Source organism: Lynx rufus, unplaced genomic scaffold, assembly GCF_022079265.1.
Source record: "Lynx rufus isolate CCGP_SWC_20201006 ecotype Redwood Valley unplaced genomic scaffold, mLynRuf1.p SCAF_10, whole genome shotgun sequence".
NCBI classification, from domain to species: domain Eukaryota; kingdom Metazoa; phylum Chordata; class Mammalia; order Carnivora; family Felidae; genus Lynx; species Lynx rufus.
Window position 1 is genome coordinate 82,516,521 of NW_025814824.1, and position 22,205 is coordinate 82,538,725.

The 22,205-nt window shown below is 42.8% G+C and overlaps 2 protein-coding genes across 3 annotated transcripts in view; one reads left to right on the forward strand and one right to left on the reverse strand.

Annotated features, from left to right (window-relative positions):
- The window catches only part of STRBP (spermatid perinuclear RNA binding protein), a 153,123-nt gene extending 138,539 nt beyond the window's left edge, over nucleotides 1–14,584 (reverse strand). For both annotated transcript variants that reach the window (XM_047069202.1, XM_047069198.1), the window contains exon 1: nucleotides 14,544–14,584. The gene's annotated coding sequence lies outside the window, so the exon portion shown is untranslated. The remainder of the gene's footprint in view (nucleotides 1–14,543) is intronic.
- Nucleotides 1–15,260, forward strand: part of LOC124524714 (translation initiation factor IF-2-like) — a 32,285-nt gene extending 17,025 nt beyond the window's left edge. Inside the window, exons 2-3 of the mRNA XM_047097106.1 lie at nucleotides 13,856–14,798; nucleotides 14,844–15,260. Coding sequence (XP_046953062.1) covers nucleotides 13,856–14,798; nucleotides 14,844–15,260 — 1,360 coding nt within the window. The remainder of the gene's footprint in view (nucleotides 1–13,855; nucleotides 14,799–14,843) is intronic.
- Nucleotides 15,261–22,205: the final 6,945 nt, after the last annotated feature.

Here is a 22,205-nt window from a genome sequence, read left to right on the forward strand (position 1 = left end):
ATAAATAAATAAATAAATAAATAAATAAATAAATAAGGGCTAGTGTGAAGATTCGAGATAATATGCATAACGCATACCTACTATTAGTTATTGTTAATCATTATGTGCCTGACTCTTTCTTAATGTTGTCACTGTTTGTAAGTATAATACATCCATTACTAATCAACATAAAGAGGATTCACTTTATTTCTGACAAACCAGAGACAGGTGGCAAAGAACTAGGGGTGACCACAAATACAAACCTGCTACTGTCAACCTCTTCATGGTAAAGACTTATATTTTAATTGCTAAAAAATTTTCACACTATTTAATGAGTCAGGGGTTTCACTTTGGAGTGATGTAAATGTTCTGGAAATAGGGTGGTGGTTGCAATAATGTAAATGTACTAAATGTTCAGTTTAAAATGGTTAATTTAGGGGCACCTGGATGGCTCAGTCAGTTGAGTGTCCGACTTCAGCTCAGGTCATGATCTCACAGCTTGTGAGTTCAAGCCCCATGTCAGGCTCTGTGCCGACAGCTTGGAGCCTGCTTCAGATTCTGTTGTCTCCCTCTGTCTCTCTCTCTCTCTCTCTCTCTCAAAAACAAATAAAAACGTTAAATAAATAAATAAATAAATAAATAGTTAATTAAAAAAATTAATTTTCAGAGGAAACAAGGAAAAAAATACCATAATTATTCCTACTTAAACATCATTAGACACCAGCAATGTGACCAGTTAAACTGAGTTTATTCAAGGTTTTCTAGTCAACATTTCTAAAGAAGCGGCCTGACATAGTGGAAGGAGCCCAAGCCTGAAGGTCAAGATATCCACCTCTCACTTCAACTCTGTCACTAGTTAGGTGTGCGATTTTGGACAAGTCCCTTAACTACTCAAGATATATGCTGAGTTCTTCATCTCTCAAAGAACACAGCAGGGCTAAAAGAACCTCACAGGTTTCTCATAAGATTAAGATGTTATACTTTACATTCCTGGCAAACCAATTATGTGAAATAAAATTGCCTAAATTAAAAAAAAAAAAGTTTAACTATAATATATGCCAAATCTGACTGACTAAAAGCCACCAAACCTCCAGTGAGCTGAAAAATGTGTTATCCTATACAGGAAGATTTTCTCATTTCAGGGTAATTGGGTCCTACTGACTCCTATTTACTGGAAAACAAAAACAGACCCTATAATGACAGTGCCAAGATCACATTCACTGACATTATGATCTAAGCACAAAGGAAAAGACTTAATTCAGAGATGACTTAATGTGGTAATCTCAAGGTCAGCATTCTAAACCAAGCTGGTAAACTACAAGTTTATAACTGATAAACTCAAGGATGTCTTTTAATCTATTAAAAATGCATTAAGTATAAAAATATAAATATAATGCATCATTAGCCTATAAATAAAAATTGTACACATTAATCAACATTATTTTGCAAATATTTATTTTTTCCTATAAATGACCTTTGGGTTAAAAACTCTTCCTGCTCCCAGGTTCTGAAAAAAGATATAAATCTAAAGGAATCTTATTCTGTTCTTACATATGACTGGAAGAGAAGCTAAATCCTCTGATATCTTCTGGTATTTTGTTAAGTGTAGGTTGTTAAAGACATGTTTTGGCAACTAACACCTTAACTACCACTAATTAGGGTAGAAGGCTTATCTTCTTCCAATATGCTTCTAAGTCCTAAGGGGAAGAACAGGGGGTTTGGCATGATCATGCAAACCTTTTAACTCAACATGATCTCAACAAAGTGATCAAGGTGACTTAGTTGGGAACTCTCAATCTGTTGTTTTCAAAAGGGTGGGACAGACACTGCTTAGATATGCATAGCCCATGAAGCAGTTTTTAATGCTTTCTTTTGAAAGCTCAAAGGATGACATCTAAGTTGTAACAAGTTGCTGAGAATACATGAAGTACTTTACAACCTAGAGCAACTAGAGCCACTTACAAATCAAAAGTTTGGATGCCTTATCAGAAGCTTTCCAAATCAATTATCTAGATTCAGACCTCAGTAATAGATTCAGCAATCAAGTCTTCTCTTTCTGGCAGTTAGTATCAAAATGAAAGCACAGAGCCTGCCTGAGATTCATCCTCTCTCCCTCTCCCAAAAATAAACATTTTTAAAAAGTGAAAGCATAAAGCCACAGATGCATATCCTTTCTAAAGATTCCTGATTTTCTTTTTATCAAACCAATCATCACCTAAACCACACTTGCAAACTCAATACCAAAACTAAACCTGCCTCCCAACCCCACTTCTCTTGGATTCCCTACTTCTCTTCAGGGCACCCTAGCCTGCTTGAAACTTTGCAGACTGTCCCTTAGCCCTTACATCCAGTTACCAAGTTTCATCAGTTTGAAGGTATCCCTTCTATACCCATTTATTTCCACTACCTTTATCACATTTTTCTACAAAATATTACAACAGCATCTTAGTGTATATGTTTCAGCCTCTCTTTTCACATAAAGTTGTCAAATTCATAAATACAGCCCTAATAGTGCCATCCCTCCATTCTTGCTCAAAAACCTTTCATTAAGCCTTACTATAGAGTACTAAGTCTGTGTTCCTCACTCTTGCATTCAAGCCTTCTATCAACGGCTCCAACATTCCTCTCCAAACACATTCTTACCAATTCGTTCCATATTACCTCACCTTTAACTACTGAACCACTTGTTCTTTCTCATATAGAAATCTTGAGCATTCTTATTTTGCTAATGCAATTTCCTCCATATGCAATTCTCTTCCCTATTTTCTCATTATCTAATCCTACTTGTTTTCCATGGCTGAACACAGATACACATGTCACATTCTCTCTGAGGTCTCTCCCTTATTCTTCTCTTAGCTAGAAATAATTCCTTGCTCTTCTGAATTCCTGAACCATTTTATCAAAGTACGTAAACTTTAAAAATATAGGGGCACCTGGGTAGCCCAGTCAGTTGGGTGTCTGACTCTTAATTTTGGCTCAGGTCATGACCTCATGGTTTGTGAGATTGAGCCCCGAGTCCAGATTTGCACTGACAGCACAGAGCCTGCTTGGGACACTCTGTCTCCTCTATCCCTCTCTCAAAGAAATATTTAAGTGTGTATATACACACACACATACACACACTTAAATATTTTTTAATATACATATATACATATATATGTATACATATATACATATATACATATATATGTATACATATATACATACACATATATATGTATATATATGCATTTATATGTATACATATATACACAGACACATATATATACTCACACACACATACTCAGATATATACATACATACACATATATATACACGCACATACACACACACATCATCTGTCCTAACAGACTCTAAGCTCTTAGATCAATGTCTATGTATACTTTATTCTTGTATCCCCCAATCCAACTAGCACAATGTATAATACAACTCAAAACTGGGGGGGCCTGGGTGTTGGGCTCGGGTCATAATCTCATGGTCTGCTGGTTCAGGCCCCCATCGGGCTCTCTGCTATCAGCACAGAGCCCATTCAGATCCTCTGTCCCCCCTCTCTGCCCTTCCCTACTAGGACACATGCATGCACAAGCTCTCTCTCTCTCTCTCTCTTCTCTCAAAAAAATAAAAATAAAAATGAAAAAAAAGATTTGGAGCACCTGTGCGGCTCATTCAGTTAAGTGTCCGACTTTGGTTCACAATTAGTTGAGTTCAAGCCCCAGGCAGGGCTCTGTGCTGACAGCCCAGAGCCTGGAGCCTCTGAATTCTGTGTCTCCCTCTCTCTGACCCTCCCCCACTCATGCTCTGTCCCTCTCTCTCTCTCTCTCTCAAAAATAAATAAACATTAAAAAAAAGTTTAATACATAATTTTTAAAAGACTGAAAATTATGATGAACAAATTAATAGTAAAACGAACAGCAGTCTTATGAAAGGATACTCATAAAGAAGAAAAACAGAAATACATCATAAAGACCTCAAGGTACATAGTATTCCACAGGAAAACCTGAAATTCCAACTAAAATGCTAGCATTATAGCATCTTTACCAAGTAATACTACAACTAATAAAAGAATAATTCATTCAACAAATCCTCAAGGACTTACTTAGGGCCAGGCACTGTTCTAGGTGCTCAGAATCGACAGAATACAAAACCAGCATTAATCCTCACCTTTATGGAGCTTATACTGTAGTGAAGGGGAAAAGGCAATAAACAAAATAAATACACAAAATGTAAGTTAAATGGTTTAAGTGGTAATGAGAAAAAGAAGGTGGGAAAGGAAGGCGAGGGAGGGCCAGAAATGGAGGAGCTGTCATTTTTTTTTATTAAATTTTTTTTTTCAACGTTTATTTATTTTTGGGACAGAGCGAGACAGAGCATGAACGGGGGAGGGGCAGAGAGAGAGAGGGAGACACAGAATCAGAAACAGGCTCCAGGCTCCGAGCCATCTGCCCAGAGCCCGACGCGGGGCTCGAACTCACGGACCGCGAGATCGTGACCTGGCTGAAGTCGGACGCTTAACCGACTGCGCCACCCAGGCGCCCCGAGGAGCTGTCATTTTAACAGGGTGGTAAGGGAAGGCCTCACCAGAATGGGCAAATATGCACAAAAACTGACAAAGACGGAGGTGAGTGTATATGTGAACAACAGCATTCTAGGCGGGCACACAGCAAGTGCGACGGACCTGAGATAGGAACATATGCCTGACACATTAAAGAACAGCAAGAAGGCCACTGTGGCCAGAATGGAATAAGCAAAAAGTAAGAGGAGACGAGGTCAGAAAGGAAAGAAAAAGGGATCTGATCGCGTAAGACCTTGACAGGACTTATTCTGAGCAAGATAGGGGATGTGACCAGAAAGAAACAAAATCTGACTTACCTTTTTAAAAGGATCATTCTTGCTATGATATTGAGAACAGAATATAAAGGGGCAAGAGCAAAAAACGGGCCAATAATTCTTCTGTAATAATTCAGAAGAGTTGATGTAAACTTAATTACTAGAGTTAATGAAAAGCGGTCAGAGTCTGAATATATTTTGAAGGTAGAACTGGCAAGATTTCCTGATGGGTCAGATACAGTGTGTGAGAGAGAGTCAAGCGTGACTCTTAGTTTTGGCCTTAGCAACTAGAAAGATGGAGGAAGTTGCAATTCACTAACATGGGGAAGACTACAAGGAGGGCAGAAGAAAGAGAGGGCAGGGTAAAGATCAGGAGTCTGGTGGGAATAAGTTTAGTTTGAGATGCCAATAAAATACGTAAGTAGAAGTGTCCATACAGGCAGTAGAACACACGAGTCTGGAGTTTCAGAGATAAAAATTTGGGAGCTGTCAGCATATACACAGTATTTAAAGCCAGAGATTGGATGAGATCACCAGGGATGAATGAGAATAAAGAGAAGAGATTCCATGAAGTGGTCCAATATCAAAAGACAGGAGTAATGAGGAAGAACCAACAAAGGAGAAGCCAAGGAGGTAGGAGGAAAATCAGCCGAGTATGGTGTCCCAGAAACCAGAGCAGAGAGTATTTCAAGGAAGGAGACATCCACTGCACCACATGCTGCTAACAAGTCTAGTGAATTCAACTTGGTGGTTTCGGCAAGAGCAATTTCAGTAATTGGGTTGAAAGTCTCACTACCGTAGGTTCAGGAGAAAATAGGAGAACTGGAGATGAGTAGAAACAACTTTTTCAAGATGTTGAGAAATTGGGTTGTATCTACAAGAAACAATGTGGTCAAGAAAGGACTGTTTTAAAAAAACAAAGTAACACCATGTATATACTGACTAGAATGAGCCACTAGACAGGAGAATAATGATGTTGCAGGAGGGAGGGGGAGAACGAACAGGATTTCAACTGCTCTAGAGTTTCACTAAGAGGGTCAAAGAGCCCAATGAAGAAAAATTTCACTGGGTTAGTGGGCAGTAATTCCAGAGTATCTGTTTGTGATACTAAAGAAGGAAGGAGGGCAAGCCCATAGTACTAATTTACATGCCACAGGAGGCTCAGAAGAGAGATTGGGCCATTTACTGAGAACGTTCATGTTAGGGCTTTCCTGTTCCTTCATTTAAGCTCAAAATAACTTCATGAGGTATTATCTTTATGTTACAGATAAGGAACCAGAAGCTCAGAGAGAGCAAGTAATTTGATCAACACACAAAACTGGTGAGTGGTAGAGCTATGTTTCAAATCCAGCTCCTCCTGAGCATTAGATAAGGAATTATAGTTAATTTAGACAATTAAAAGTTTTGTGGTTATGTCTTTTTTAGATTCCTATCTGTTAGAAATACATACTGAAGTATTTACGGATGTAAGAATATGATGTCTAAGATTTGCTGTAAATACTCCAACAAAAACAACAACAGAAAGTAATTGTGAGGAACGGATGAAACAAAAGCAGCAAAATGCCAGTAATTGTTGAAGCTAGCTGACGGGTGTATGGAAGTTCACTATTCTCTTTCATGTACATTCGAAAATGTCATGATAAAAAAATAAAAATCCAGGTCCTTCTGAGTCAAATTTTTCTCATTACTTCAAAGCTTGCCCTTAATTTCTCCTCAATCCTCCCTTCAAAAAAAAAGTTATGTGCTTCAGAGCTTACAGTTTTCTTCTCTAATCCTCACTATAACTCTGTAATTAAGGGTTTTATTCCAATTTTATACATGAGGAGAGAGATCTACAACTAATAAATAACAGGATCAGACCTCAAAGCCAGGTCTTCTGGTGTCAACAACATTCTACTGTCCAATACAGCAGTCAAGGTTACACTCAGGCATACAGAAAAGGAGAGTCCACTCAAGTGCTAGCTAGCCACTTTCTTTAGATTACTACTGCATAATCCTAGGACCCCAAATTTCCTAGGAAGGCCACGCATTGACTTGACTTGACTTGACAGGCTTGACTCAAACAGGCAGGTTTCAAATTTGCCCGGCCATCAACCTTCCTGGCCAAATTTGGGAACCAACAGGTATTTGATATGGAATCTCTCAAACAGTGTTCTGAGAGTCTGCCTATCTCTGCTCTAGAGTCAACTCTTTGGACCTCCATTTCTCCAAATGTAACACTGTGCTGTCCACCCACATTATACAACTACAACAGAGACCAAAGTCCAGGTATGTGAAACCTGAGCTCTAGAAATAAGGAACACTACCAAACAATAATACTGACCAATTTCAAAAGCCAATTTTGAAGATTTTATTTAAGTAATCTCTACACCCAACATGGGGCTCAAACTTACAACCGCAAGATCAAGAGATGCATGCTACCGACTGAGCCAGCCAGGCACCCCTCAAAAGCCAATTTTGTATAATTCCACAACATTTACCACAAAGCTGGCATATGAGAGCATCACAGTTAATACTTATCTTTTAGATACCACATTTAAAAAAATTTTTTTTTTATTTTAGAGAGAGAGGGCGCACGAGCAGGGGGAGAGGGCAGGAGAGAAAGAGAATCTCAAGCAGGTCCCATGCTCAATAAAGAGCCCAACACAGGGCTTAATCCCACAACCATGGGATTATGACTTGAGCTAAAATCAAGAGTCTGATGCTCAGCTGACTGAGCCACGCACGTGCCCCAAGACAGCACCTCATCACTAATATGTTTCATACCTGTTCTTCCATACTAACCTTGACATTAAAAGCCTATTTACAGCTTCAAAAACAACTGAAAATATGCATACCAAGGGCTCCAGATGTTACTCTCTGCAGCCACTAACCTACATTATCAAAATTGTAACACCTTTCCCCTCTGGTTCACTAGCTTTGCTAACTAAAACTGAATTTTCCAGAGTTAAGTCAAGAGCTACTCATTACTCTGTACTTCATTAGGTTAAAATGTAGGTTGTCTAAGTCACACAAAAGTCTGTGATTAGATCCAATGTTTGAGGACTTTTAGGTTTATTTGGAGTTATAAACATCGTAAGAATAAACTGCCTCCATTTTACCTGTTAGAAACAAATCATCTCTTTATCAGGTCACTACCCATCTATCTTTTAAAGTACACTGATTTTCAGTTATGCCAACTGAACATTGGTAACCAAAGACACAGACCCCATTTTCACATTAAGGGTCAATCTACCTAGGGAAGGATCTATTCTTTACTCAAAAGAGTATTATTAGGCCCTACTAAAAAATCTTCGTTCTGGCACAAAACATGCCTTTGAGCCTAAAGTCAATGCATGTTTGCTGAATTAAACTGGTAGAACAGGTAAGCATGATTAAAAAAAGAAATCTAGACAGTCTTTAGGACAATTACTATTCGCTTTATGCCAACTGTATTAATATGGTTAAATTCAATTTATAAGCAAAACGCTGATCTGCCCGATAGGATATTGTGTAAAGTCCTGGTACCTGGAAAACTGCAAAGAACAGGAAATTCTGCAGGTGCATTAAGAAACTACATCTTATCCATGACCCAGAAACGCCTCAGAATTTATTACACAACATGCTGCAGAATTCTCACTCTTCAAGTGGAAATGAACCATGAAGTCACACAATGCAAGGCTGTGATTTTATAATGGATATAATGAACTATAACCCTTCAAGTTGTGCTAAAGTTAACTAAAGAAAGCAGATGTTCTACACAGTGTTAGCTATGTCATAAGTTAAGAGAATTTTAGTATCAAATAACTAAAATTTAGGATGGCATTCATTCACACAGCAACACACGTATATGGAATGTCTTTTGTGACACAAACACCATACTCCTCAAAAAAGATGTACTTCAAGGACCCTTCAAACAAGATCTGCGTTAGATTAGGCATGAAAGTGACAATCCAGGTCATGTGGTTACCTCACTATTCAATGCAAGACCTAAAAGTTACAGACTTGCAGATCTTTCAGGCTCAAACCATTTAAATATTTATATCACCACTAATTTGGCCTCATTACTTTACTCTTTTCTGTTTTAACTGACATAAATTTAACTTACATTTCTCAATAAAGTTTTCTAAAATTAGACTGGATTATGAAGCCTCTCATAATTACCTGTCAGAAACAGATTTTCCACAGTTGAACAAATTTTTAAAAACAACTAATTTTCCAATGAAAGGAACTATGCAAAACAAATGAAAACAAAGAGCAGTAAGATGGGTAACGGGGAGGGGTCCAAACCTTATATAAGAGAGTAAAGAACAGATCAGCGGGGCACCTGGCTGGCTCAGCTGGTGGAGTATGGGACTCTTGATTGCGGTTATGGGTTTGACCCCCCCACATTAGATGTGGAGATTACTTAAAAATAAAATCTTAAAAAAAAAAAAAAAATAGATCAGAGCGCCTGGGTGGCTCAGTTGGTTGAGCATCTGACTTTGATTTTGGCCCAGGTCATGATCTCACAGTCATGAGATCAAGCCCTGCATTGGGCTCTGCGCTAGCTTGCTTAAGATTCTCTCCCTCTCCCTCTGCGCCTCAAAAAAAAAGAGAAAAGAAAGTCACCTAGCACAGAAAGACTATTATCGGGACTGGGAATTATCAAGCCCAACTAAATTAAGGTCTAAAAAGCAACTTACTATTTACATTTTTGTAATGTCAATCACAACCAGCATTTTGAAGACTTTTTACAACTAATAAACATTTTTTTAAATATTCATTTATTTTTGAGGAAGGGAGAGAGAGAGAGAGAGAGAGAGAGAGAGAGAGAGAGCGCGCAAGCACAGAGGGGCAGAGAGAGACAGAGACACAAAATCTGAAGCAGGCTCCAGGCTCTGAGCTGTCTCACGAACTGTGAAATCATGACCTGAGCCAAAGTCAGACACTTAACCAACTGAGCCATCCAGGCACCCAACTAATAAACATTTTTAAAGCATTTAAATATCATTCCTCCTCAAACAGTGTATATAACCTGTCAGAAATGCCAAAAGAATAGGTAATAATTTGAGAATTAAAACTTGAAAAAGGAAAAAGTATTCAATAAATCGTAAAAATGAGGTTTAATGGGGCACCTGGGTGGCTAAGTCAGTTAAGCGTGGGACTCCTGATTTCAGCTCAGGTCCATGATCTGTTGGTTTGTGAGTTCGAGCCCACGATGGGCTCTCTGCTGACAGTGTGGAGCCTACCTGGGATACTCTTGCTCTCTCCCTCTCTCTCTCTGCCCCTTCCCCAAACGCTCTCTCTCTCAAAATAAATTAAAAAGTACAAAAAACAGTAATAACAAAAGAAGGCTTAATGCCACTGGAAGAGGAATAGCTTTATTCTCCTGTTCAAGTCACCTAGAATTAGCTGACTTCCTGCAAAATACCTAGGAAAATGTATTTATTATTCCTGATTTAGGAAGTGAATTCACTGAGTGACAGAAGTGCTCCATCCCTGGAAAATTCGCGCTTAGAAGCAATCTCAGGCTACAGCCACAACGCAGAATGTCTCTCACAATCTTCTGCTCATATGCAAGAATTCAAATCAGCACCAACACTCAACTGCAAAAATGAGCCAGGAAAGATAGAGACAGTAGAGCAAGAATGAACAAATTTCAATTTGCAGACATCTCTGACATTCACAGAAGTTTCATCTCTATCCAAGTTTCTCACTACAAATTAATCCGCCTAACACCAAATTCTGAAGTACCAATTATTACTTGACCACGCTAAGAAGAAAAAAGGAACCAAAGAAATAACATCTATTCCCTGTATTTTCATACTTGTAATCTTCCTGAAAGACTTAAACTTGTTTTATATAAACCATCTCAATTCTCATGGGAGGTAGATAGAGTCAGGTTTCTGGAGGAAAAACAAGCACTAAGGGATTAAGTATCTTGTCCAGCAAGTCAACAGCGAAAATAAAACCAGACCCAATTATTTAGCCTACAAAGTCTAAATAACCTGCTTTCCTTGGTTCATAAACTTAGGACAGTATTTTCAAGTGCCTACAATGTATCTCAAACCACAGAATTTCACGGAACAATACATATAATCAGAACACTATTCCAGAATTGAGTATTCAGAGCAAGAAAGTACTGCTTGCCCCAAATCAATAAAATGAACTAACACGATGGACTTAAAAAATACAAGGAGGAAACAATAGCCATATTGGAGAAAATTTTCAAAGGTCACTCTATTCATCTTATACCCTACTCCTCAAATTCTCTGCCAGGGAGCCAAAGGGGTCAAACATGTTCCTTATGATTACGTTCTATACAAAAATCAAATCTCAAAATACTGCAAAGAATTTCAATGAAAGGTGTATTATACTTTAAAAACCTTTCCCTCCAAAAATAAAATCTTATAGCAATGCCTTCAGAGCATTATTTTGTTGCCTTCATGATGCACTTCAAGCTTGGATTTTAAAAATGATTAGCTCCCAGTTTATTTTTTAAATATTTATATTTACAGATTCAGATTACTTAAAATGTGTTATTCTGCTCAGCCCTCATTATATTTAGGCAAGGTTCCCATTTCCACTCAAACTTTTTATCTGAACATACAATGGCTGCATTAAGATACTTCCTAAATTGACAAACGGAGAAAACTAATCAACCCAGGAAGCTTCCCAAGGTATCAAAGCAGCCCTTTTATTTGAAATCATACTAGGTACTACATTACACACTACATGAAGCTCTCAAAGCGATAATTGAAGTTATTTCTGCAACATGATGAAATAATTTATTTTTTTGCAAAATCTGACAGGACTGAATTTTCTACTGTCAAAAGGGAAATCGTTTTTCAAGATTCTAGAAAACCCTGCTTACTAAGGCAGTCTCAAAGTAGTTTCCTTAATCCTTCCAAATCCCAAAGAATCTAACACAAGCCACAGAACACTGAATGAGACCTGCACTGAAATATCTGTGCTCAAACCCCTGAAGGTTATTTCCTATGTGTTTGGCAAGCTGATTGGCTTCATGTCCACACAACCCCAAAAGTCTTTCCTCAATAAAGCTAACACTATACTCCCTAACTCAAATCAAAATACCAGAAAATCCAACAGCCTCCAACTAAATTTTTCTTCCACTATTTGGGAGAAAAAGTCGACAAACCAGGATCAGCTCTTTGCACCCTGAAAGGGAGTTAAAGAATCTCAGAGCTCCATTGCTGCCACTTTTAGGAGCTGGATGTACATTACCTCTGTCTGCCTCTAGCATGGGACTCAGATATTACATCACTCAAAGCCTGAAAACTGCCCCATTACCCAGAAAGCACCAGGGAAGCTGAGACACTGCACCAAGGTATCCCTTCCTCCCTGATACATAGCCTTCAAAGGCTACTGACACCGGGCCCTGCTCTCTTGCAGTATCTTCACAAAGACATCTGCCCTGCACCTGCTGCAATCCTATTTCTATTCACTTGTGGTACACTCCAAACAACCCTGGATGGCTCTTCTACTTGCCCACTTGTCAGGCCAATGTGCTAGGACAATATCCCACCACACACCTCCTCCAAACTTGGGAGTGTGTACTACCGAGCTCTCCCTTATCCCTTCCCCATTCACAGAGTTCTGGAACTAAAATCGGGCTTCTTGATCTCTCCGATCCTAGAGGTGTGAACTTTCAGGTATGGTACAAGGGCTTAATGTCCTCCATTTTTTCATTAATATCATTCCAGGATACATACACACACACACACACACACACACACACACACACACACACACACACACTTCAGTTCTATGCCTAGAATGTAATTCCCTCTCTTTTGTTTTGCTTTTTGTTTTTCCAACTTCTGCACTCTGCCTTTTCTTATATTTCCAGTGACCTAAAATTTTTGGCTCTCTTAATTTCTCAAGACTCAAAGTGCTCCAATCTCTCACTTTTCAGCATCCTGCTCCTTCATTCTCTTTTAAGCAACCTGTTTTCCTAACTCCCTCCAACCTGAATAGTCTATTTCCTGCCCCTAAACCTAGGCAATCTGCTTCCATTACCACCACCCCAATACCATACAGAACCTACCCCTTCCTAGTCACAGACACATTCACACACCTCCCTACCTTGCTCTTCTTTTACCCCATTATAGATACTATGCATTCTTCTACATCCTCTATCCAAAAATATCCTGTCTTCCCCGCCTTTCTTTTGTCTCTTCCCTGCCTAACCCCTTCTACCAGACAAAATCTAGCACCCCCAAGCCACACTTCCCTCTCTCTACATACTGTACTCTAGACCTGCATCCCTCCCCTCCCAACCCATCCCCTACCACCTCCCTCTACTGATTTCCCTTCACACACGTACCACCCCCCTCCTCCCCAACTTCCCTCCACACTTCCTGCCCCCAAAACATTTCCTTCCATCTGTTTTCGTACCTCAGCAGCCACTCCAAGAACATTCCCCTCACCCCTCACACCTCTGGCCCTCTACCTCACACATACCCCACTCCACTTGTCCGCTCTGATGTCCAACCCCAAAGTTTCCTCTTTCTGCTCCCCCACCTACATCTATACTTCCCACAAGAACACCCTCCATTTCACTCACTTCTCCTGCTACCCGCTAAATACCCTGCACACCTCCTGTCCAGACATCTCCTGTCACTGCCCATCACCCTACTCTACTGTCCTCACTTCTCTCAAACTCTGGCCCTGTTCCAATCACCTTCCTCCTTCCCCCCCATACTGATCTCCCCAGAGCAACACTAACACCTGCCTTCTCCTCTAACATGCCCTTCCTTCACATGGCCCACCTGTCCAGCCTCAACACTCTCCTGCCTCCTTCCTGTCTCCCCTACACACCTGCTGGCCAGATACAGTCCTCACATCCTTCACAGGTCTCCAGAAGCCTCTGGGCCTACCCTCACACACACCTCCTGCCTGGAAACCTCCATTTCCCTCACCATCACTCCAGAGTTCCCTAGACACCTCCGGTCCCTCTCTCCCCACCACACTAGCCCCTACCTGGGCACCTTCCTCCACATTTCTCTTCACATTTGTCCGGTGGCCTTCCTTCTATCTGCCCCCTCTTCCTGCCCCTCACACGCAGCCCCAACCGGGACATCCGCTTCTTCTACTCCTCCCTCGAGTCCCTAATCTTCTCCTTCTATGCCCATCACACTCGCCCCTACCTTCCCCAAGGCCTCCCTCACACCCTCCCGAACCCCCCACAGACTGCCCCCCACACGCCTCAATGTCCTCCATCCCTCTCGCACTCGCCCTGGCCCCAGTGGGCCCCCGAACCTGCCCGAAGGCCCTCCAGCCCCGTTGGGCCGGATCCCTCCACCCTTCATTCTCCCAAGTCTGCCCACACCCTCCACCAGCCCCCCGAAGCCTCGCTCCCTGCCCCTGCCCCCAACGTCCTCCAACACCTGCCCGGAGCCCCTGGCCCTCCATCCTACCCAGACCCCCGGCGCCGGGTCCCCCCACACTGCCCACGCCCTCCCCTCGCTCGGGGCCGGGACCCCGTCCCCACGAAGGTGAGGAAGGCTGCCCGCTGCCCTTGCCCGAAGCGACCGGGGCACCGCAGCGGCGGCCACAATGCCGGAGCCACGGGGGCCAGGATTGCTCCCGGCTCTCCGCCCGGGCCGCCGCGGCCGCCGCCGCCGCTGCTAAGGACGCACAACAAACAATGCGGGGCCCGGGCCGGCTCCGCCAACCGCCTCAACCGCCGCCTTAACCGCCGCCCGCCCGGGACGGCCCGCCGCGCAGGCGCCTACCCCGCCGCCGCAGCCTACCCGCGCCGCCGCGCTCTGCCCGCGCCCGGTCCCCGCTCCCGCTCCGCCGCCGCCGCCACCTCGTCCGCCCGCGTCTCCGGCTCCTCTGCCCAGCGGCGGCGGCTGCGGCGGCTGCTGCCCTGGTGGCGCTCGCGGCTCCAGTCTCCGCTTCGGCGGCGGCGGCGGCGGCGAGCACGTGACACCGCCCAGCGCGCCCATTGGCCGAGCCGGGGGGCGGGCCCCGCGGCTGCTGGGGAACGGAAAGCCCGCCCCTTCGCTCGCTGCGCGCCCCCTCCACGCGCACTCTGCCGTACCTGAGAGCGCCAGCCAGCGCCCGCCGGCGCCGTGCCGCGCCGCCGCCTGCGCCAACTGCGCACCTGGGAGCGCGCAGGGACCACACGCCGGTGGAGGCCTCATGCACCTGCGAGCGGACGCTTACGTAAGCTGCGTCCCCGCCTTTCTCCCGGCGCCAGGCCCCCGCCCGCTGCAGCACCTGAGCCCTGCTGCGCTAGCGGCGTAACTGCTGCGGAGCGGGGACGAGCTGCGCAGGGAGGCAAGCGAAATCCACGGAAACTTCGTAACTTCCGAATCTGGGAGCGGCTCCCGGATGCCGCGGCAAGCGGGCCTCTTCGGCCCTGCGCCCCGGTGCGGAATGCCCCCCAAACCCAAAGGCTATGCCGCCGAGTAGGCTCCGCTACGCCTCCCCAGGTGAAGGACGGAGAGGCCAGTGGGCTTTGACTTAAAAGATTCTCTCCCAGCCTCCGCCCCTCCTACACTTACCGGCTGTGTGACCTTGACCAAATTAGAGAACCATTCTGATAGTCCGTGTTATGGTAAGGGAAACTAGGTCAATAATTCCGATTTAGGAGCTGTTGGAGACATGGAAAAAGACAATAGGTGTGCATTTTCCCACCACATAGCAGGTACTGAACAGAAGTTGCAGCTTAGCAACCACCTCTCCTTTTCCCACCCCAGTGGACCTACCTGGAATTGAGTTTGAGGCCAGGACCTCTCTGACCTCCTTATAGTTGGGTCAGACTGGCTGAACACGTACCTGGGCAATGCAAGGGAAGAAATGAAGTTTTGCTTTTTTATTTTACAGAATCACGCCTGGGCACTTTCTTGGTACAGCATTCTGCCAGCCAGTTCAGCCCCTTACTGAGCCCCTGCTGCATACCAGGTGCCGTGCTGGATGTTAAGATGCACAGGTGAATGACACAAGGTCCTTGCCCCAAAGGAGTTCCCAGCCTAGGGTAGAAACGACCTGACCACCCAGCAACAGGATTTGGAGAGCTGGGAGTCGAGGAGGGATCCCCCACAACAGCTCCTTCTGGGCCCCTTTCTAACACGCCAGATTCAAATATTTTAACAGCTCTGCGTCATTCACGGAATAAAATATGAATACTCTAAGTCAACTTAAAAAGTTTGGTGATCTGGCCTTAAGTTTCAAGGTACTTACTTGTCCTTACCTTTGCCCCTCCTTTAGGCCACCTTAACCCTCCAGCCACACTGAACTTCAACACTGTAGTTACCAGAATCTGTAACACTTCTGAGCCACCTGAGCCAGGCCTCAAATCCCTTTCTACACCTGCCCCTACCTCCAATCGCCCTCACCTTTCTTTACCCTCCTGAAAGAGTCCTTGAGATTCTTAGATCTTATAGCACTAGATCGTAATTGTTTTGACTGTCACCTCCCCAGACTGTAAGCACCTTGAAGACATGAGTGGGTTAGGGAGGACTACACATGCACATGCAATGAGGTCATTAAAGCTGGGCTTTCCAAGAAGAACATGAATCTGCTTCAGGGAGAAGAGATGCTGTGGTATACAGGTCTGGGGTCTGTGCATACTAGCTGTGCGACCTTGGTGAATCAGTCTCTCCAGGTCTTAGTTAACTCATCTGTCAAGTGAGGCCTTAGTATTGCATACCTCGTAGGATTGTTATAAGGATTCAATGAGACAGTATATCTCAGGCACTCAGTATAGTGCCTGGCACTAGATTAATTTCTAAATTGTTTTAAATAGGTGGACGGCATGGCATGAAGCATTCAATGGTATCACTTATTCCAATATCTTTATTGGGTTGATAACTCCAAACATTCCTGACCAAAAAAACAAAAACATGCAAATGATAGGAAAGTAAAGAAACTAAAACTTTCAAGTGTGCCTCTCCCTTCCCACCCCCATTTGACTCCCTCCACCCCTAATCCCATATCCCAGAGCAGCTACTGTTAACTTTATCGTGCCCTACAGTGTATGTCTAGAGAGAGAAGAGAGTTGCAAAAAATTATGTATCTATAATGTGTATGTTATCCTTGGATTCTGTGTAGAAAAAAAGGCTAGACAGGGTTAAACACCAACTACTACTGTTATGCTTTGAAAGTAGAGCTAGCTGTGGGAATAGAGCACTTTAAATACTTGTGCGTTGCTTTAATTTTTTTAAAGATACATATAAATAGAGGCACCTAGGTGGTTCAGTCAGTTAAGAGTCCGACTCCTGATTTTCACTCAGGTCATGATCTCACAGTTCATGAGTTCAAGCCCTGTAACAGACTTCGCAATGACAGTGCAGAGCCTGCTCGTGATTCTCTCTCTCCCTCTCTCTCTCTCTGCAACCCCCCCACATCTCTTTCTCTCAAAATAAATAAACTTAAAAAAAAAGAATATCTGTAAATATATATAAAAGAAAGAAAGACTTTTTAATGTTATTGAGGCATATTTACATATCATAAAAATTCATGCATTTCAAGTGCACAGATCAAGGATTTTTAGTAATGTTACCAAGTGATGCAAATCAAATCAGTTGTAGAACATTTACAGATTCTCCATAAAATCCCTCAGACTCATTTACTGTTAATCCCATTCCCACTCCCAGCCACAGGCAACCATTGATCTACAGTCTCTACATTTTTGCTTTTTTTTGGAAATATTAGATACATTTTTTTAAATCAAATAGATGTTTTAGAAAGAAAAATAAGGGGCACCTGGGTGGCTCAGTCAGTTGAGTATCCAGGTCTTTATTTTGGCTCAGGTCATGATCTCACGGTCATGAGATTGAGCCCCACCGTCAGGCTTCACACTGGGTGTGGAGACTGCTTGAGATTCTCTCTCTCCCTCTCTCTCTATCCCTCCCCCTCCCCTGCTTGAGCTATCTCTCTCTCAAAAACAAAGAAGGAAGAAAGAAAGAAAAGTAAGTGTTTCACCTCTTAATCCCACCCAGTGATAGTAATCATTGTTCATATATATATATATATATATAGTTCCAAACTTGTCCTATGCATATAAATATATAACTTTTACAAAGTAAAATTATAGTATACCTTCAGTTTTTATTTTTTCATTAAACAATATAAAGTAAATATACCATTTATTGTGGCATTGAATACTCTCTGGCATAACACATCTTAAGAATCATGTAATTAGGGGCACCTGGGAGGCCCAGTCAGTTAAATGTCCGATTTCAGCTCAGGTCATGATCTCATGGTTCATGTGTTTGAGCCCGCATCAGGTTCTGTGCTGACACACAGAACCTGCTTCAGATTACTGCTTCAGATTCTGTGTCTCCCTCGCTCTCTGCCCCTCCCCCACTTGTTCTCTCTCCCCCCCTCTCTCTCTCTCTGTGTCTCTCTCTCTCAAAAATAAACATTAAAAAAAAGTTTTTTTAAAGAATCATTTAATTAAACCAGCCCCCTATGTTGGGTATTTGGTTATTTTCCAATATTTCCACTGCTATAAAAAAGGTAAAATATTAGATATTGTAAACTTACAGAATTCGGTGAGCTTTTAAATCACACCTAAGTTCAGATACTAGCACTTGTTTCATCCATTCATTGCACAAATATTTACTGAGAACCTAGTATGTGCTAGTCCCTAGAGATATAAAAGCAAGAAAACAGCTACACTGCCCTACCCCTGTGGGGCTAGAGGCCAATGTACATTAATCAAATAACATTGAAGGGCCCCACAGAGAAGGGAACAGCCAACAGAGGGGGACAGATCTGGTTCTCAAAGGGTTTCTGAAGAGGCATCTCGGGAAGACACCCTTGGCACAGCACTCTGTCATTCTTGGTAAAGGGATGTGGATTGGCCCCTGTATGAACAATGGGTAGCCCTTCACAGTTTACACCCTTAGCTCTATTGATCCACTCGCTGCACCCCCTGAAGAGAACAGAAGATATTGAGCCCAGATAAGGAAGTGAATTACCCAGAGTCACCAAGGGCACAGCTGAAATTGAACTCTGGTGTGACTCCTAACCCAGTGTTCTGGGCCACAAATGACACTGCCCTCTATAGACGGGGCTCATCTTTGAAGAACCACGCGGAGATAGAGGCAGAAAACACACAACATTGGACTCTCTGATGCAATAGACACTAGCCACATGTGGCTATTTAAATTTAAATAAATGAAGGGGCACCTGGGTGGCCCAGTCAGTTAAGCGTCTGACTTCGGCTCAGGTCATGATCTCACCATTCGTGGGTTCAAGCCCATGTCAGGCTCTGTGCTGACAGCTCAGAGCCTGGAGCCTGCTTCAAGTTCTGTGTCTCCCTCTTTCTCTGCCACTCTCACCTGTTCATGCTTGCTCTCTCTCAAAAATGAATAAACATTAATAAATAAATAAATAAATTTAAATAAATAAATTTAAATAAATTAAAATTAAATAGGGGTGCCTGGCTGGCTCAGTCAGTACAGCATGTGACTCTTGATCTCAGGGTCATAAGCCCCACGTTGGGCGGAGGGGATTACATCAAATAATTTAATTTAATTTAAAATTTAGTTCCTCAGTTGCATTAGGCATGTTTTAAGTGTTCCATAGCTACATGTGGCTAGTGGCTACCATATTGAACAGCACTGACGTAAAACATTTCTGGGGTGCCCAGCTGCCTCAGTCAGTAGAGCATGCAACTCTTGATCTTGGGGTTGTAAGTTCGAGCCCCCTGTTGGGTGAAGAAATTACTTAAAACTAAAATCTTTTTAAAAATAATTTAATTACTAAATAAATAAATAAAATATTTCCATCATTGCAGAAAGTCCTATTGGTTAGTGCTGATCTAAAGGAAAAAAAATAACAATGGTATAGTAGTAATAGTAATAATACCTTACTTGTATATTATTTACCAAAGCACTTGCCCTGGGAGATAGAGAGGTCAGTCCGATTTCCCTACGCCTCTCCCTACCATAGGCCAGCTCTACAGAGAGAAGCTGAAGACAGAAAGGTGGCTAGTCATGTTGTGGCTGAGGGGTGGGACATAGGGAATGTTACATCCTTCAACTTCTTGCTGCCATGGTTCTAAATCTACCCACACACCTCCAGTCATTCTCTCCTTCCCCACTTTTACAAAAACCAACTCCTCTCACCAAAGACCAGGTCCTTTTCCTGGGCCTGGATGCTCTTCTTTCCTACCCTCTAAAGAACTTCATTCTTTAATCCACCCCCTCTGTTATGTCAGCCTCTCCCTTCCTTCTGATTCTTTAGATTTTATTGCCCAAATATCTTTTCTATTCTAAGGGAGAATGAAAGGGGAGGGAAGGGGTGGGAAACAAGATTCCCAGGTGATCACATACACCTTACAGTTGAGAAGCATGGCCCCAAAATCAGTAGCTACAGATACCAATTGAAGACTTGAAGACCACAGCAGAATTGCTGTCGCTGACATGATTTTTAGAAATGGTGAATAAGGGGCACCTGGGTGGCTTAGTCAGTTAAGCATCCAACTTCATCTCAGGTCATGATCTCATGGTTCATGAGTTTGAGCCCTGCATCAGGCTCTGCAGTGACAGTTCAGAGCCTGGAGCCTGCTTTGAATTCTGTCTCCCTCTCTCTTTGTCCCTCCCCCACTCCTGCGCTCTCGCACTCTCTCTCTCTCTCTTTCTCTGTCACAAAAATAAATAAACATTAAAAAAATTAAAAGAGGGGCGCCTGGGTGGCGCAGTCGGTTAAGCGTCCGACTTCAGCCAGGTCACGATCTCGCGGTCCGGGAGTTCGAGCCCCGCGTCAGGCTCTGGGCTGATGGCTCAGAGCCTGGAGCCTGTTTCCGATTCTGTGTCTCCCTCTCTCTCTGCCCCTCCCCCGTTCATGCTCTGTCTCTCTCTGTCCCAAAAATAAATAAACGTTGAAAAAAAAATTAAAAAAAAATAAATAAAAAAAAAATTAAAAGAAACAGTGAATAACTCTTGGTAGAGTCTGAGCACAGCAAGGTATAATCTTCATTCATTTTACATGGTATTTGCCTCCATGGAATAATTTTTTTTAATTTTTTAATGTTTTATTTTATTTTTGAGAGAGAGAGATACAGAGTACAAGCAGGGGAGGGGCAGAAAGAGAGAGAGACACAGAATCCGAAGCAAACTCTGGGCCTTGGGCTGTCAGCACAGAGCCTGGCACGGGGCTCAAACTTATGAATCAGGAAATCATGACCTGAGTAGAAACGGACTGAGCCACCTAGGTTCCCCACCTCCCTGGAATATTAAAATCACACTAGAATGTACTTGGTCTCTATGTGAAAGATGGAGTTAGTTGTTAGGCTCAGATCATTGCATATAGGACTTTCACCTACATAAATGTCCAGTGCAACATTCAAAAGCCATATGATACTGTCCATGCAGTACAGGACATTTGGCATTCCTGGCTTCCCCCCGGTAAATGCCATTATGACTACCCATACTCCACCACAGTTGTCTAAAAGCCCAATGTGAGAATGATGGCTCTAGACTCTCATTCAACAGCTTACTCGGACTCAGGGTCTCTATTTGGAAGTCTCAGATGCTACTTGACTGTCCATAACAGCCAGGTCTTTCCCCTAAACCTCAAACCCATTCCCCCCTACTGTTCTCCTTTTCAATTCCCTTATCAAGACTATGGTAGCTACTGATATTGAATGATCAGTAGACTGAAGGTTTCATGTGGGCAGACTGTTTGATTTATTCCATTTGCATGCTTTAGAATGTGCCAGGCATATAGTAGTTAGTTAATAAATATTTATTGAATGACTACCCAGCAAATTTTCCCATTCCCCTTCCTCAGGGAACAAACCCCAAAGAAGACAAGAAAGTAGCAAGGATTCCTGGTCAGGAAGTCCTGGCTTCTTACAGAATTTCTTCCAATATCCCTGATACTTTTATCAGTCAAAGATGCAAAACAGCCCAGAGCTACTGCTGAAACGCTCCCACCAAAGCTGTCTCACAGCAGGGGAGATGGAGACAGCCTCCCTAAGGTCTGGGGATGAAGCCCAAATTCATCAGGCTCAAGTACAAAATTTCTTTGAAGTCTCATGTTTTATCTTTATTAAAAATTTTTTTAATGTTTATTTTTTATTTTTGAGAGTGAGAGGGGGAGAGAGCATGAGCGGGGAGGGGCAGAGAGAGAGGGAGACACACAGAATCCTAAGCAGGATCTAGCTCTGAGCTGTCAGCACAGAGCCCATTGTGGGGCTCAAACTCATGAACTGCGAGATCATGACCTGAGCCAAAGTCAGACGTGTAACCGACTGAGCCATCCAGGCACCTCATGAAGTCTCATGTTTTATCTTTAAAATCCATGCAAATTTTACCTCTTATTCCCATGTTTGTTTTAACATGAAAATAATGTTTCTGATTACTTCTCTTTAGGAGAAAAATTCAAACCCTCTTTTTCCAACTCTTCAAGTAGAAATTCACACTCCATGAAGATGCTCCTGATCTATCCTG